The 16,823-nt window shown below is 37.2% G+C and overlaps 1 protein-coding gene across 1 annotated transcript in view; it reads right to left on the reverse strand.

Moving 5' to 3' along the window:
* Positions 1–877: 877 nt before the first annotated feature.
* l(3)72Dn (UTP4 small subunit processome component l(3)72Dn) overlaps positions 878–16,823 on the reverse strand; it is a 42,670-nt gene continuing 26,724 nt past the window's right edge. Inside the window, exons 6-9 of the mRNA XM_089100141.1 lie at positions 8,948–9,334; positions 6,872–7,054; positions 2,660–2,824; positions 878–1,026 (exon numbers count right to left, since the gene is read on the reverse strand). Coding sequence (XP_088956267.1) covers positions 901–1,026; positions 2,660–2,824; positions 6,872–7,054; positions 8,948–9,334 — 861 coding nt within the window. The 3' untranslated portion in view covers positions 878–900. The remainder of the gene's footprint in view (positions 1,027–2,659; positions 2,825–6,871; positions 7,055–8,947; positions 9,335–16,823) is intronic.

A 16,823-nucleotide genomic window follows, 5' to 3' on the forward strand; every position in this document is an offset into this window, starting at 1 on the left:
TTGAAAAACGAAAATAGTGCTGATACTTCGTAGTTTAGTTCCCCTATCTCTGAAAATGAATGCTTCTTTTCATCGAATTGTGCCGATTGCATCGAAGACGGTGACAATGCCAGTGGTGCAAGTCCATGAAAATCTCTGGAGGAGGAGGGGGAAGAGGTAATCTCCTGTTTTTCCAATAAAAATATCAAAAAGGGTATTTTTGGAAATCTAGGAGATGGGAGAGGTAAAGAAATCGAAGGGACAAATACCTCAACCCTACCAATGCTTAGTCCAGCCCTGATTTTTTAAGGATTCAATAGCAAGTGCCCCCTTCCCCTGCAAAACACCAAAATTTGCCACAGCGTGTGCTTAGTCCTGGGGTCCCAATTCGCGCCAATTTAGGGGGAGCGAGGTCCAAGAATCTTTTTCGACTTTTTTTAGTCAAAAGGTATTATTTGCCTTTTTTAGGGGTGGGGGAATTTTTTTGGACTAGCGAAAATACTAAAAAAAAGCTATTTTCAAAATTTAAGGAGGGGCATACTGCCCCCTCTCATTTGGTGCCTCTGGCCGAGACGCCTGATGTCTTGCATTTTAGTGTTTCCTGTTTTTTTTTTTTACCTCTTTTTTCTAATTGATTATACAGGCAAAATATTCGTGATATATTGTTCTTTTATAAATTCAGCTACCGTTTCTTTGTGGTTCTTTTTTTTTTTTACTTTACAGTTTTCCCCTTTTTTTCTTTTTTTTATTGCAACATATCTGATAATTTGATTTTGAAAATCTTCAAGAAAGACAATAATGCATCTTTACGTTACTATTCCTCAGGTTTTACTATTCCACATGACTAGTGTGAGATAAGGGTAATATAGAGCCATGCAAAAAAAAAAAAAAAAGGAATTGCAACTTTTTTATTTTAAAATGTTAGACACCATATTTCTTTTTATATAACATAGGTGGCAGCTGCAATTCCAGTGATTCCGGGGTGATTTCCACAGCTACGAACTCACTAAGATTTGCTGACGATATTGGGCCAAAATACACCAAATGCTACAAAGAGAAACAAAAGTCACCAAATATACAGTGAATAAAAAGTTTTATGCATATTCATCAAGCCTACAGCCAAGTGTTTAGAGTATAAAACAAAAACTGAGAACCTGATATTACTTTTAACTTGATCCTAAAATAAACTCACCAGCACCTCTACTAAAGATATCGATTATGCGCGTGTTTTTGCACATTCAAAGGATATAGTCTATGAGGTTAGCAAGCAGCAGAGGGGGACAGAATACATCCCTGGCAGACACCAGACTAAACTGAAAAAATTAATTGGCTTCAGCGGGACGGGACAAACACCCTAGCCCTCCTCCTGGATACGATTTTGTGATGAAAATGTTTTAATGACAGGTCAGGTTGTGGCCCATGTCCCGCTGGAGCCAATTAATTTTTTAAGTTTAGTCTGGTGTCTGCCAAGATGTGTTCTGTCCCCCTCTGTTGCTTGCTAATATCATAGACTATATCCTTTGAATGTGCAACTTCACTGTGGAATCCAACTGAATCTGAGACACACTCCGTGTGACACTAATTTTGCTGACTACACAGCTCTCTTGTCTCATTCAAGCGAGGAATTACAGATGAACATTACTAAGCTTGCAAATAAGCGGAGCCAGTCGGAGAATTGTCAGTTAAATCTTGTCCTCTAGTGGCATAGTGGGATTGGTTGTAAATTGACTCAGATGCAGTGACGCACTACAGGCTCGGAATTTGATTCAGGTGATGAAGGAAATGAGATCCTGAGACTATTCTTAAAATTTGTTTCTGTTGTTAAATAAACAGTCTGAACCACCCAATTAATAAACCATACCATGAATAACTTCAGATATTTGTGGAGGTGGTGGAGCACGTTCTAAGACTCCAGCCTTTTCGGTACGATGGCCACGATTGTTACATCGTGAGACCCTTTAGCAAACCCTTTTCGGAAGCGACGAGAAAACCTCTTTCACGAGCGTCGTGAAAAGCCCCTTTAAAGTCAAGGCTTTTGAATTTCAGTCAAACTTCATTCGATGTAGATTCACTCAACCCTGATGGAAATTAAGCTAAATAAAATTTGCAGACTTCTGACTAATAAAAAAGTCCACTTGATGATTGCGTTGTTATGATAGAAGCAAAATAAACATTGTCGAGTCTAAACTTTTTTGAGTATTAATACCTAGGGCCCGAACGTCTCTCACCTCTTTCTCATGACACCTCTTTCACGGGTGTCGTGAGAAAGCCTCTTTAGTATTAAGATAATGTTCTTAGGGCGTTACACAAATAACTGCAAAACAGATAATTTTACCAGTTCGAACTTATTTTAGCTTCACTCGTCCCAGATCGAATTTAACTCAAATAGAATATGCAGACTTACGACTAATAGAAAACTCTAATTGAATGCGTTGTTATGATAAAAACAAAACAGAAACTGTTGATATGTTAGAGAACATACTCAAGATTATTGCGTTACCAAACCCAATAAAAAAAAACATTAGCACTATGGGATAGCGGATCCTGTTATTCCGTAACTGGAGTTACGGAAATTTTCTTCAGAAACCAAACTTCAGAAATCTCTTAATTTTACTTTAGTAAGTCCAAGTAAGCATGTGAAGAAAAAACTCTGGCAAGTATGAGAAGAAAAAAAAAATACCTCATATTTCCGTATAAAAACAAACGGATGCTCTGTTTGACCTGTTGGAGACATTGGGCAAAAGCTACCCCTGCTGGACTCGGAAGAATCTAAGTCACCATTGGGGAGCATTATGGCGTTTGATGACTCAACACGCTGCACTTTTGCTTCTGGTTCTTGCAGATCCTGTTATGAAAATTAAAAATATGTTGAGAAGTAAAACGTTGGAAAAACATTAATAATTTCGGAAAAGTTTTCCAGAAAAAAACAAACGGAAAAACTGCCATTACTGTGGGCTGAATAGCCAATAATATCAAAACCATATCCAAAAAGAGGTTCACCATACTGGAAAAGGATCAGTTTTAGGCGTGGCATGTGGCATGTACTGTTGTTTAATTTTTAATACGTCAGCGGGTAAAAACCTTGTACCCCCTCCCCCATCATCTGCACTTCTTTATTAATTTTTTTTTGTATCGCATGTGGTGGTAGAGTGGCCCGGGGTTCGATCCCAGCTGCCACACGGTCTGGAATTGCACGCAGATTATGTATTAGCGTATCCAAATAACAACGAAATATGAAGAAGATGAAGGTTTTAGTTCTTTGCAAAACAAAGGACAAACAAGAAAGGAAAAAGGACAAACTAAGAAGAAGAATCAAAGAAGAGGACCAAATCAAACAAAAAGAAGAAGAAGATTTTAGTTCTTTGCAAAACAAGAAGGACAAGAACGGAAAAGGAGAGGCAAAGAAGAAGAAGGCATAGAAGCGGAGCAAATCAAACAAGAAGAAGATTACATTTCTTTGTAAACAAGAAGGAGAGAAAAGAAAAAGGAGGAGCATATTGGGGAGTCAATACCTCTTTTATAGATTACTGGATTCAAGGATGTTCACCGTCGATACGTTTCACTCAACATTTAATGTAATTTACAGAAGATACTTATTAATTTATAAAGATGTGTATTATAAATGGTAGGGGAAAAATAAAATTAGTGTAAGCGACGTTAAACAGAGAAATACGACGTTAAACTACGAAAATACAATCGTTGCAAAGCAGAAAAGAATCTACTGCCGCACTTTACAGCTAATGCTGTAAAAACATGAAATGATGAAGTTACCATATGGGAATCTAAGGAAATGATCTATTCAAAACAGATTTTACTGGCATTCATCTAGTAATAGAAGGATAAGCTGTTTTTTCATGTACTAGTCTCAACTTCACCAAGTATATAAGCGGCCTTTGCAAACCACACAAACAAATTCAACAGCTTTTTCGGAAGCAATTTTAAACTTATGAAACAGTCCGTGGTATGGAACTGCAAGTAGCGGCTCGGCCCAATAATACCCAAAACTCTAAAAAACATAATCTGATAAAAACAGGTACATTAAAATAATTGACTTTTTCTGGTAATCCAAATATATATGATTCATTAAGTTTGATGTTACCCATCAAAAGCTACGAGCCTGATTATATTTGCCAGATTTTCGCAAAAGGGGAAAACATCCCCCAAAAGTCGAGAAATTATCGAAAATTACACTATCAGATGCAGCGTATCAAGGACCTTACAGTAGAGGTTTCAAGCTCCCATCTTTAAAAATATAGAATCTTGTATTTTTTTATTTTTTTTACCAGGAGAAAGACCACGGATGCGTGTTTATTTATTTATTTTATTTGTTCTTTCTAGGGGTGATTGTATTGAACTATTGGTCCTACAAGATTGGGAGAGGGCTTATTTGAATGGAAATTAAAAACTCTGGAGATGAACTTTCTATGGGAAGAATTTCCATTGGGGGTGGAATTTCCGAGGGTGTTTTCGAGGGGGGAATTTACACGGGGAGAGTTTGCCAGAGTACATATACATAATTCGTTTTATTTGTCTTACTTTCTCATTGGCGACTCCATTTTACATGTGAAGATGCTCTGGGGTGATAGCTGGGGAAAATTCTCAGTGGAGTTTGAATTCTCTTGGGAATTTTTACGTGGGGGGGGGGGATTCCCACGGTAGAAATTCTCCATGGGGGAATCACTAGGAGAAATTCTCCATGGGAATTTTCTACGGGAGAAAATTTTTCCATTTGGGGGATTTCCGGGGAAAATTTTCCATACAGGGAGTATTCTGCCATGAATTGAAAAACGATCAGAAATTAAATACAAAAAAGTCTTTTTTCACATGAAAGTAAACTAGGGAGTATTTTCAGGTATGTAAGAAATTTTCTAGGGGGGAATTCGCAGAGAGAATGGATTTGTTCTAGGGTAATTTCCCGGGGGAAGGACTTTACGTTGGAGAAACGTTCTATGGAGGAATTTTTCGTGGTTGGGGGGAATTTTCCATGGAGAGAAGGTGGATTTAATGCAATTATTTGAGAAACGATCAGAAATTAAAAAAAAAGTTTTTTCAACTGAAAGTAAGAAGGATCATCAAAACATAAGAGGGGATGCCCCTTCATCTATACTCCACTCTTTCCGCTAAAGTTCGACCTTTTGTTTCAATTCTTTAAGAACGATTACTGTAATATCAGAACCTTTTTCAAAATAATAAAACAAAATTAGGGCGAAGAGGGGTATTGAGAATGAGGCAGCCCTCCTCATATACAGAATAATTTCTGTTGGTCTTAAGTTTTAATGTTGCATCTTAATTTCAGTAGATTTTTTATTTATTTATTTAATTTCTGATCGTTTTTCAGCTGATGGCAGAATCCTCCTACAGCAGAATTACCCTGTTAATTACAGTTAAAATTCCTAAAAACAGTACTACTACAACTAGTGTAACCTCATCGTAGCATATAGCCATCTGAGGTCAATACAGCTAAACGTGCTCCTCCACCCTATAAGAACCCTATCTGCATTCTTAAAATACTTTTTTATGGTCCATTACTACCCCATTCAAGAACGTCCCGCTTTTCTTTTCATCGCGAATAGATTGCCAGAAAGCACGATTTTTGGTAATCGATCATCCTCCATCCATGAAACGTGACCTAAACATCTAGCCTTTATGCAAATTTTTCTACATTAACTGGTTTTCAGAATAACATTTTACTATTAAGACGAGTCGAGATAATAGTTGTCACTGTGAATCAGCTAGAAATGAAAATTTCTCTCATCAACCATTTTTTTTAATGCGTTTTAAAAGTATTGGTTAGCATGGATTACGGTCCGTTCTTTACTAGATTGCAGCTATTGCTGCAACTATGACAAAGATCTACAACAATATACAACTACAAGGATATAGACACTGAGCCTCTGTAATCTCCCCAATCAAGAGCACCTCCGGCCCCTTAACCTACCAACCCTTGCTTATACATTCATACATAGTGATTTAATCGAAATGTACAAAGCATTTCACGGAGCATATGATGTACCTGAAGATAAGATACTTAACTTTGGCCAAAACCACCTGCGAGGAGATAATTCTGAAATAAAAGATGATTGGGCACTGCCACTAAATCGTATAATGCATGTATGGAACCATCAACTGGCAGAGGTTGTTATGTCAACTTTCAAAAACCAATTAGAAGCAATATTCCATCCTGAGACGTATGATATAAAAAAAATTTCGAAGGGTAGTCTGAGTTGCAGAGAAGTTCTGAGCTGAAGAGACCTCTGAGTTATTTTAATTATTGTATATAAGTATTTTCAAAGACCACACTGCCTTTCCATGACGTACAGATAACAGTTCAAAAATGGATAAATTCTTTTATTAGACAGTGAGAACAATGACAAAATCTCTGGATATTTCAATCACATACATAGTGATGTATGTGATCACTTCAGCAATTCATCAGCAGATAAATTGATGACAATCACTGTGTATGAAATCAAATATCTAGAGATGTTGTCATTGTTTTCACTGTCTAATAAAAGAATTTATCCCTATTTGAACTGTTATTTGTACGTCATTATTGTCTATGTGTAGAGGTCCATTAGCCTTATTTAAGCAATTTATATTATTGTTATTATTAACGTTCCTTTGGTCATAGCCCAAGAAAATAGGACCGAAATCCGCCTTTGTATAACCTACTGTTTTATGATTGGCCTACTATAGCCTACTGTTTATTCAAACGAGTACCTAAATTTAACTTCCACTTTTTGTATGTCCTTATTGCTACTACAATGATTTGTCAAAAAGACTAAAACGCCAAAAAGACTAAAACCCCGAAAAGTGCTCTGATATTAAAAAAAAGTAAAACGAAAGAAGGGCCTAAAAGCAAAAGAAGAAGAAAAAATCCACGAAAGGATACCTTTTGTTTGTTGATAGTGCATATTGTAGTCTGATCGTGTACAATAACAACATCTTCGTTATTTGGGTCATAGAAAATATTCCTCGCTGCTGTGTGTCTGTTTAACCATTCAACAGGATGTCGTGTTGATAATTCTCTAGAGAAACGAGTATAGCGAAGCTCTTCAAGGCTAAATTCGACTATCTGTAAAATAAAATGTCTTAAACATTCATATGGCTATAAATGGCCACAGTCAACAACACAAACTTAGCTATAAACGGCCATAGTCTGAAACACACACAAAACTATAAACAGCCACAATCTTAAGGAGTATATAAAAAGATTATACCAGAAAAATGCATCTAAAACCACAAAAACCTGCTTCTAGACCCAAGTTTCCAAAATTGTCCTGTGGAGGATGGGGGGGATCAGAATAATACTGGGAAAGGATATTATGGATATTTGCCCTTCTCGCACATACCTCTTATGCGCATGTGTATACACACGCATAAACCGAGATAAGGACCGTAACCAAGAATATAAGTTGGAAGGAGGAGACGGGAAGGGCTACAGATTTTCAAGAGAATAAATTTTCCAACAAAGAAGGTGCTAATTTTATTAAATTATTTAGTCTGTGAGTCAGAATTCTTGTCCTAGTGGCTTAGGCCGTAATTGTCAGCATTAAATACAGGAAGAAAAAAAAAACTATGTATTAGCACAATCTAGGAAGAGTGCTTATTTAAGATGATGATAATATTTAAGATAAAGGAGTGAGGTACTGTTTACTGCATAGCTGAATGACGATGCTAAAAATTTGCCAAATATAACATAATAATTACAATTAAAATAAATTTGAATACAAAAAAATAATGAGTCATTTAAAAAGTAGATATATCTATACATAAGCTAGTTCTTCGTTTCTGTATTCTAATTCGTATATTGACTGAAGTCAGGAGATATATTTTTCGGTAACCTTTCAATTCAGCACAGATTTTAGCAAGGGCGGAGCGGGGCTGTCTTCTTTTCCATGTTTAACTAATTGGTTATATATTGTATAATCTGACGATTTTCCGTTTCGAAAGTTGACTCAGTTAAACCATGTGAGCTTTTTTTCTACTCTCAGGAAATTAGCCTTAATTTAAAATACTGAAAAAAGTTTATTTTAGTCTTTAATGCAAATTACAGAGCTAACAATCTTAGTTATGGTTCCTTCTTAGTTGAGCTGGTTCTTATGCTGCAACGGTGAAGCTTAGCTGTACTTTATATTAGATAGTAAAGTCTTAACAGAACCATCTATATTCATAACTTTCCGGTAATTCTAGATGGAAATGCTGTAGTGTATTTCAGATTAATTTTTTCCTAGTCAAGCCCCAACATCTTCTACCCCGTGGTGCAACTCAGTAGTTTACATCCGGAAGAAGAAGAAAATAGTGCCAGAACCTTGTAAAATTAAACCGTTTAAAAATTAATCTGTGCCGTTTTTTACTTGTCCTTTGAACAAAATGCCCAAGACTAAGATTATAAAGGACAACGGTGACCCACTTTGTGATCTTTACCAAAGGCTACGAAAGATATTTACAACCAATGACTCTAAATTTCCAAATTCTGTCCAATATCTGTCCACACTAAATTTGGCTCTTCAAAAAAAATGTCCACACTAAAAAATGGCTCTTCAATATCTGTCCACACTAAATTATCAGCTATGTGTGTGAACGTGATATGACACATGACGTCATATGACGTGATCGAGAAGTTTTTTGACATACAGTTTCCAGGGCCAGTAATATTGTTATTTTAAATAACTTACAGTCAAAACAAGCCTGTTTAATGCCTATATTCACTTGCTAGAACTGACGGTGGACAAACAGAGGCTATTCAACCAGAAACACAATCTCAATACAAAAACCAATTTTTAAAAATCAAAAATTCCTATTTTTATGAATTTTATAAAAAAATTATTTAATAAAAAGCTGTTTAAAAATTATCAGAAAAAATTAGACCTCTGATTGCTATGTGCACCGAAGCAGCTTGTATGCTCTTTACTTAACACCCAATTTTTTTTTAAACATTGAAAAGAAATTAACGAAAAAAAATTACCCTATGGTCCGAATAGACAATTAGAAAAGTTTGGGCCCTAGAATTAATATTCATTGCAACTGGCAATGCTTTATACCGAGGCACTTTACATAGTAATGCCATCTTTTCTACATCTGCCACGATGATATTACTACAGGAGTCACAGATGGCCAAATATTTTCCATCTTCACTAACAGTTGATAAATTGACACCTCCCGACCAGGATATACTATTGTCACTTTCTATTGTGTCCGTTAACGTCACTCGATTTACTGAACATGAAGCAATTTGAATTGTGTTGTTGTAACCAATGGATATAAGCTTGTTCTTCCTTAAATGTAATTGACGAGAAGCAACTAACTTCGTTGATATGTCTTTAATTCGTGTTATTCGTAGGTCTTTTGGATTCTAAAAAGAAAAAAAGCATAAGGTCGAGTCGTAAATAACATCCTTTTCTTATAACATTTTTTTCACTTACATTAAGTAAAACACTGTATAGGTCAATTTTGCGTAGAACACTATTTACTTATTACTGAAACAACACTGGCGGAACCCCGTAAAAAATAAATACAAAAAAAACACCAAAGAGTACGAATTAATAAAAAATCAAATTAAGCGAAAAAGTCTGTAAAATACATAGAAGAAACACTAAAAAAGTAAACAGTGCGAATTAATCTAAAAAATCTAAAAAAGTGAATGAATCGAAAATGCCCGTAAAAATGTACAAGAAACACTAGAGTACGAATTATTCGAAAAAATCGAGCTAATCAAAAAAGCCCATAAAAAATATACAAGAAACACAAGAGTAAAAATTATTAAAAAATCGAATTAATCGAAAAGCCTATAAAAAATATACAAGAAACACTAAAGAGTACGAATAATCTGCTCATCAATTCATAAAAGAAACAAGACACATCTTAACATACCCGTTGAGTAGCTTTCACACTACGCACGCAATATTCTATAGTAACTGGTTAAGTTACGTTAAGTTAAATATTGCCTTTCAAACTTAAAAAAGTCACTCTAGGCTGACATTCAAATCGATAAAGCAATCATAATTATCATCTAAAATCATCACAATCATCATTAGCAAACTGATTAAAAAAAAGTAGAAAATCCTAGCTAAGATGAAGCGCGAAACGCTTTCTAGCAGGGGCGTGATTTACTCTTGGGCAGGGGTGGGACAACTGCCCCCTACAGACCCAATTCCCCCCCCCCCCCGAACTGAAATTTATTTTTTCAAAAAATCTGGTCAAAACTAAGATAACCCTGCATAATTCAAGTATACAGATAAACAGGTCAGTTTTCTTTAGTATATCTTTGCATTTATGGTAATATATGGATCATTCTTCAGTTTTCACCGTCATTTTTACTTGATATGGGAACATCGGTTCCAAATTTGCCCCCCCCCCCCCTGGATTATGACGAAATTACGCCACTGCTTTCTAGCAAAATTCAACTGCTTTATTTCCAAAAGTTATTACTTTCTCATCCAGGATTTTCATTTTGTTGCTGCTGTGGTGACTATTCCATAGCGTAAGATAAGCTTAGGTGACGTCAAATTCTAAGTAAAATTGGAGTCTACTTGGCACTACCAACGTTATGGACTATATTTGCTCCGCAAAATTAAATGACGTAAACTGTTGAGTAATCTACTGTGAATGCTTCTGCGGTGTCGTGTGAAAACACGATTATACTATAATGAAATCTTTGGCTTAAGTACGAGTGTACCAATCTATTTTAAACAATTGAGTTAACAGCATCAACAACACTTACAGGAAGCAATTTGCAATTTTTATGCACTCAATTTACAAAAGAATATTTGCCAATTTTTATTCCATCCATTAGGCTAAATTCTAATTTGACGGTGTTAGGTTGAAAAGTAATTGATGAACTAAGTAAGTATATTAGGCTCAGTTCAGCTCATATGGAATTGAAGGGATTAGACTCGTTTTTTGGTTTTAAACTTACAAAATCTTAAACTAATAAGGATATGAAAATAAAAACTTCTTTACCCCCCCCCCCCCAAAGCTCATATGATTTTTCTTTATGTTGTTTCAGAAAGAACCACATTTTCTTCGTTATCATTGCATTGAACCCTGAAAATAAACAAGGAGAACTATTTTGTTTAATTTTACAACATTCGTCCGTAACAAATTACTTTATTACCTATTGTATTAGAAACGTCCGTAACAAACGTTACATTTAATTTCATCCTTAAAAATCCAAATACTAACAGTCAGTAAGTTCTTAAAGACAACTACATCATCAAAAGAAAGCTACACCCTCTGAAGCAGTTTGGTTTCATATTTTTTAGCCTATATTTTGCCTACTTCTCACCCTTGTTTCTTTTTTTCCAATTTGGTATCCATAACTGCAAAAAACTGAATATGGGTGTCTTTTTCATTAAAATCAGTTTCCAGTGTTTTCCTAATTTTTTAGATATATATGGTTACATAAATTTCTGCTTAACTAAAATCGGTAATCAGGTTACATTGTCACTGTCCTTGGTACTATATGAACTTCTAATAACGGTTGTCTGTAAACCTAGGGCGGAGGTTCAGATTGATCATTCTAAAATTGTACCCAAAAGGGGCTAAATATTATAGTATTGCCCTTGGTAAGATGTATTCTACTTTTCGATCCTTCTTTATGTCTCAAGCCTTTAGCCTATATCTAAGAAAAAAGATATAACCAATATTCAATCTGTGGCTCATAGGAATTCTACTTTGTATTTCTCTTCATATTTCATCTGTCCAAAATTGTTAAGAAGCTGATGGATCTGTACATCGAGCAGTTCGAAACGGCGTATCAGCGCTTGTCACCTTACTATGGTTGAATCCAATGGTTTTATTAGTTTTTTATTGATTTGTTTATAGTCTTTTCCTGCTTTTCTTCATCTTTTGGATGTATGGTGGGTAATAAATATGTAACAACGAAGGGGGGGGGGGGGGTCGAAGCGAGTAATCCCCACCCCCTGCATACAGCCCTGCTCTCAACTAAGCAAGTGCTATACATTTGCTCAATCAATTTTCTTTTATCGTCCTTGGTACTCGAAATATTTAAATTTTCTGATTAAGTGCAGAAATCAGAGGCATTAATGACAGTGGTCAAGAATGGCTCTGAAACGTAGGCACTATAGATGGTTGAAGAAGATATGTTCGATAGTTTCTAGAGGAGAAGTCAAGGGATACTTTTGGGTAGTCATTTGACGGACTGTATACCAAACACTAACGGTTGTCAACGCTGGCAACATCTGTTGACAACTAAGAGTTGTCTACAGACACTTTTAGGTACTCGTTTGACGGACTGTATACCAAACGCTAAGCGTTGTTACCGGGCACTTTTAGGTACTCGTTTGATGGATTATAGCAAACACTAAGCGTTGCCAACGGAGTTGTCAACACCTTTTGGCAACTAAGAGTTGTCTACATACCCTTTTAGGTACTCGTTTGACGGACTGTATACCAAACGCTAAGCGTTGTTACCGGGCACTTTTAGGTACTCGTTTGATGGATTATAGCAAACACTAAGCGTTGCCAACGGAGTTGTCAACACCTTTTGGCAACTAAGAGTTGTCTACATACCCTTTTAGGTACTCGTTTGATGGACTGTATACATAACGCTAAGCGTTGTTACCGGGCACTTTTAGGTACTCGTTTGATGGATTAGAGCAAACACTAAGCGTTGCCAACGGAGTTGTCAACACCTTTTGGCAACTAAGAGTTGTCTACATACCCTTTTAGGTACTCGTTTGACGGACTGTATACCAAACGCTAAGCGGTGTTACCGGACACTTTTCGGTACTCGTTTGATGGATTATATCAAACACTAAGCGTTGCCAACGGAGTTGTCAACACCTTATGGCAACTAAGAGTTGTCTACATACCCTTTTAGGTACTCGTTTGACGGACTGTATACCAAACTTAAAAGGTTGTTACCGGGCACTTTTAGGTACTCGTTTGATGGATTATAGCAAACACTAAGCGTTGCCAACGGAGTTGTCAACACCTTTTGGCAACTAAGAGTTGTCTACATACTCTTTTAGGTACTCGTTTGACGGACTGTATACCAAACGCTAAGCGTTGTTACCGGGCACTTTTAGGTACTCGTTTGATGGATTATAGCAAACACTAAGCGTTGCCAACGGAGTTGTCAACACCTTTTGGCAACTAAGAGTTGTCTACATACCCTTTTAGGTACTCGTTTGACGGACTGTACACCAAACGCTAAGCGTTGTTACCGGGCACTTTTAGGTACTCGTTTGATGGATTATAGCAAACACTAAGCGTTGCCAACGGAGTTGTCAACACCTTTTGGCAACTAAGAGTTGTCTACATACCCTTTTAGGTACTCGTTTGACGGACTGTATACCAAACGCTAAGCGTTGTTACCGGGCACTTTTAGGTACTCGTTTGATGGATTATAGCAAACACTAAGCGTTGCCAACGGAGTTGTCAACACCTTTTGGCAACTAAGAGTTTTCTACATACTCTTTTAGATACTCGTTTGACGGACTGTATACCAAACACTAAGCGTTGTTAACGGGCACTTTTAGGCACTCGTTTGATGGATTACAGCAAACACTAAACGTTGCCAACGGAGTTGTCAACACCTTTTGGCAACTAAGAATTGTCTACATACCCTTTTAGGTACTCGTTTGACGGACTGTATACCAAACTCTAAGCGTTGTTAACGGGCACTTTTAGGCACTCGTTTGATGAATTATAACAAACACTAAGCGTTGCCAACGGAGTTGTCAACACCTTTTGGCAACTAAGAGTTGTCTACATACCCTTTTAGGTACTCGTTTGACGGACTGTATACCAAACGCTAAGCGTTGTTAACGGGCACTTTTAGGAACTCGTTTGATGGATTATAGCAAACACTAAGCGTTGCCAACGGAGTTGTCAACACCTTTTGGCAACTAAGAGTTGTCTACATACCCTTTTAGGTACTCGTTTGACGGACTGTATACCAAACGCTAAGCGTTGTTAACGGTCACTTTTCGGCACTCGTTTGATGGATTATAGCAAACACTAAGCGTTGCCAACGGAGTTGTCAACACCTTTTGGCAACTAAGAGTTGTCTACATACCCTTTTAGGTACTCGTTTGACGGACTGTATACCAAACGCTAAGCGTTGTTACCGGGCACTTTTCGGTACTCGTTTGATGGATTATAGCAAACACTAAGCGTTGCCAACGGAGTTGTCAACACCTTTTGGCAACTAGGAGTTCTCTTTCATACCCTTTTAGGTACTCGTTTGACGGACTGTATACCAAACGCTAAGCGTTGTTAACGGACACTTTTAGGCACTCGTTTGATGGATTATAACAAACACTAAGCGTTGCCAACGGAGTTGTCAACACCTTTTGGCAACTAAGAGTTGTCGACATACCCTTTTAGATACTCGTTTGACGGACTGTATACCAAACGCTAAGCGTTGTTAACGGACACTTTTAGGCACTCGTTTGATGGATTACAGCAAACACTAAACGTTGCCAACGGAGTTGTCAACACCTTTTGGCAACTAAGAGTGGTCTACATACCCTTTTAGGTACTCGTTTGACGGACTGTATACCAAACGCTAAGCGTTGTTAACGGACACTTTTAGGCACTCGTTTGATGGATTATAACAAACACTAAGAGTTGCCAACGGAGTTTTCAACACCTTTTGGCAACTAAGAGTTGTCGACATACCCTTTTAGATACTCGTTTGACGGACTGTATACCAAACGCTAAGCGTTGTTAACGGACACTTTTAGGCACTCGTTTGATGGATTATAACAAACAAAAAGCGTTGCCAACGCAGTTGTCAACACCTTTTGGCAACTAAGAGTTGTCTACATACCCTTTTAGGTACTCGTTTGATGGATTATAACAAACACTAAGAGTTGCCAACGGAGTTGTCAACACCTTTTGGCAACTAAGATTTGTCTACATACCCTTTTAGGTACTCGTTTGACGGACTGTATACCAAACACTAAGCGTTGTTAACGGGCACTTTTAGGCACTCGTTTGATGAATTATAGCAAACACTAAGCGTTGCCAACGGAGTTGTCAACACCTTTTGGCAACTAAGAGTTGTCTACATACCCTTTAAGGTACTCGTTTGACGGACTGTATACCAAACTCTAAGCGTTGTTAACGGGCACTTTTAGGTACTCGTTTGATGGATTATAACAAACACTAAGCTTTGCCAACGGAGTTGTCAACATCTTTTGGCAACTAAGAGTTGTCTACAGACATTTTTAGGTACTCGTTTGACGGACTGTATACCAAACGCTAAGCGTTGTTAACGGGCACTTTTAGGCACTCGTTTAAAGGATTATAACAAACCCTAAGCGTTGCCAACGGAGTTGTCAACATCTTTTGGCAACTACGAGTTGTCAACATTACTTTCAGGTACTAGTTTGACGGACTGTATACCAAACACTAAGCGTTGTCAACGCTGGCAAGATCTGTTGGTAACTAAGAGTTGTCTACAGACATTTTTAGGTACTCGTTTGACGGACTGTATACCAAACGCTAAGCGTCGTTAACGGGCACTTTTAGGCACTCGTTTGATAGATTATAACAAACATTAAGCGTTGCCAATGGAGTTGCAAACATCTTTTGGCAACTAAGAGTTGTCTACAGACACTTTTAGGTACTCGTTTGACGGACTGATTACCAAACGCTAAGCGTTGTTAACGGGCATTTTTAGGTACTCCTTTGATGGATTATAACAAACACTAAGCGTTGCAAACGGAGTTGTCAACATCTTTTGGCAACTAAGAGTTGTCAACAGACACTTTCAGGTACTAGTTTGACGGACTGTATACCAAACACTAAGAGTTGTCAACGCTGGCAACATCTGTTGGCAACTAAGAGCCGTGAACAGACACTTAGAGGTACTCGTTTGACTGACCGTATAGCCCTAAGGTTTGACTGACCGTATAACACTAAGCTATGCGGGAAATATGATTTGCTCCCACTTTCTAAGCCTATAATGAAAGAAGAGTTAAGATACATATTACAGATGATTATGCTGATTGTGAGGATGATTGTGATGGCCAATGATTGTGCTTCTTGACCCACTATCTGGGGCCAAAAGCTTGTCGTCCATGAATGGGCTGGAAGAAAAGTGGGAATAAAGGATTTAAGGAAAATTGCAACTTTGAGACAAAGTGTTGAGCGAAACATTGAACACAGGGGTGCAGAAGCAGAAAGCGCAGCTTTATAATAGTAAAGCAGTAGTAAAATTTGTTGTATCCTCTGTTTCCATAGGAGCTTTTGGCTAAATTTGATTGTGTCGTATTCTAACAACAAAAGCACGAAGAACAATAGGGAAATATTTTTGCAAGACAGTGGAGATAATTTGAATGAATATTTCGGCCCTATGTCCAAGGGCCGTCCTCAGCAAGACAAAAAATATATAAAAGATAAAAGACTCACAACAACATGCGACCAATAAAACAAAAAATTAAAAACTTTTCAAAGCAGTCCTAGCATCCTTACTTCGGCGAAGTTCAAGGACGGCCCTTGGACATAGGGCCGAAATATTCATTCAAATTATCTCCACTGTCTTGCAAAAAGATTTCGCTATTGTTCTTCGTGCTTTTGTTATTTGTTATGGAAAGGCAGTGTGGTCTTCAACGCTATTTTCGTGTCGTATTCTGGATGTCTATAAATACCCTTCTTGTAAAAGAAACCGAAGCATATGCTTCAGTTTTGCCAAACTCCCGCCAGAATTACGGTGTATCACACAAAAATTTTGGAGTCAACGGCAAGTACAAAAAAAAGAAATGTCTTTTTCTTCCTGAATTCCCAGCCATTGAGCGTCGTGGGGACATATGTTGGTTTTATTTTTTAAATTTAGTTTTGGATTGTTCAATAAATATATCTTTCTGTTT

Source organism: Artemia sp. Qi Xiang Cuo, chromosome 14 (assembly GCF_049724085.1).
Source record: "Artemia sp. Qi Xiang Cuo chromosome 14, ASM4972408v1, whole genome shotgun sequence".
NCBI classification, from domain to species: Eukaryota; Metazoa; Arthropoda; class Branchiopoda; order Anostraca; family Artemiidae; genus Artemia; species Artemia sp. Qi Xiang Cuo.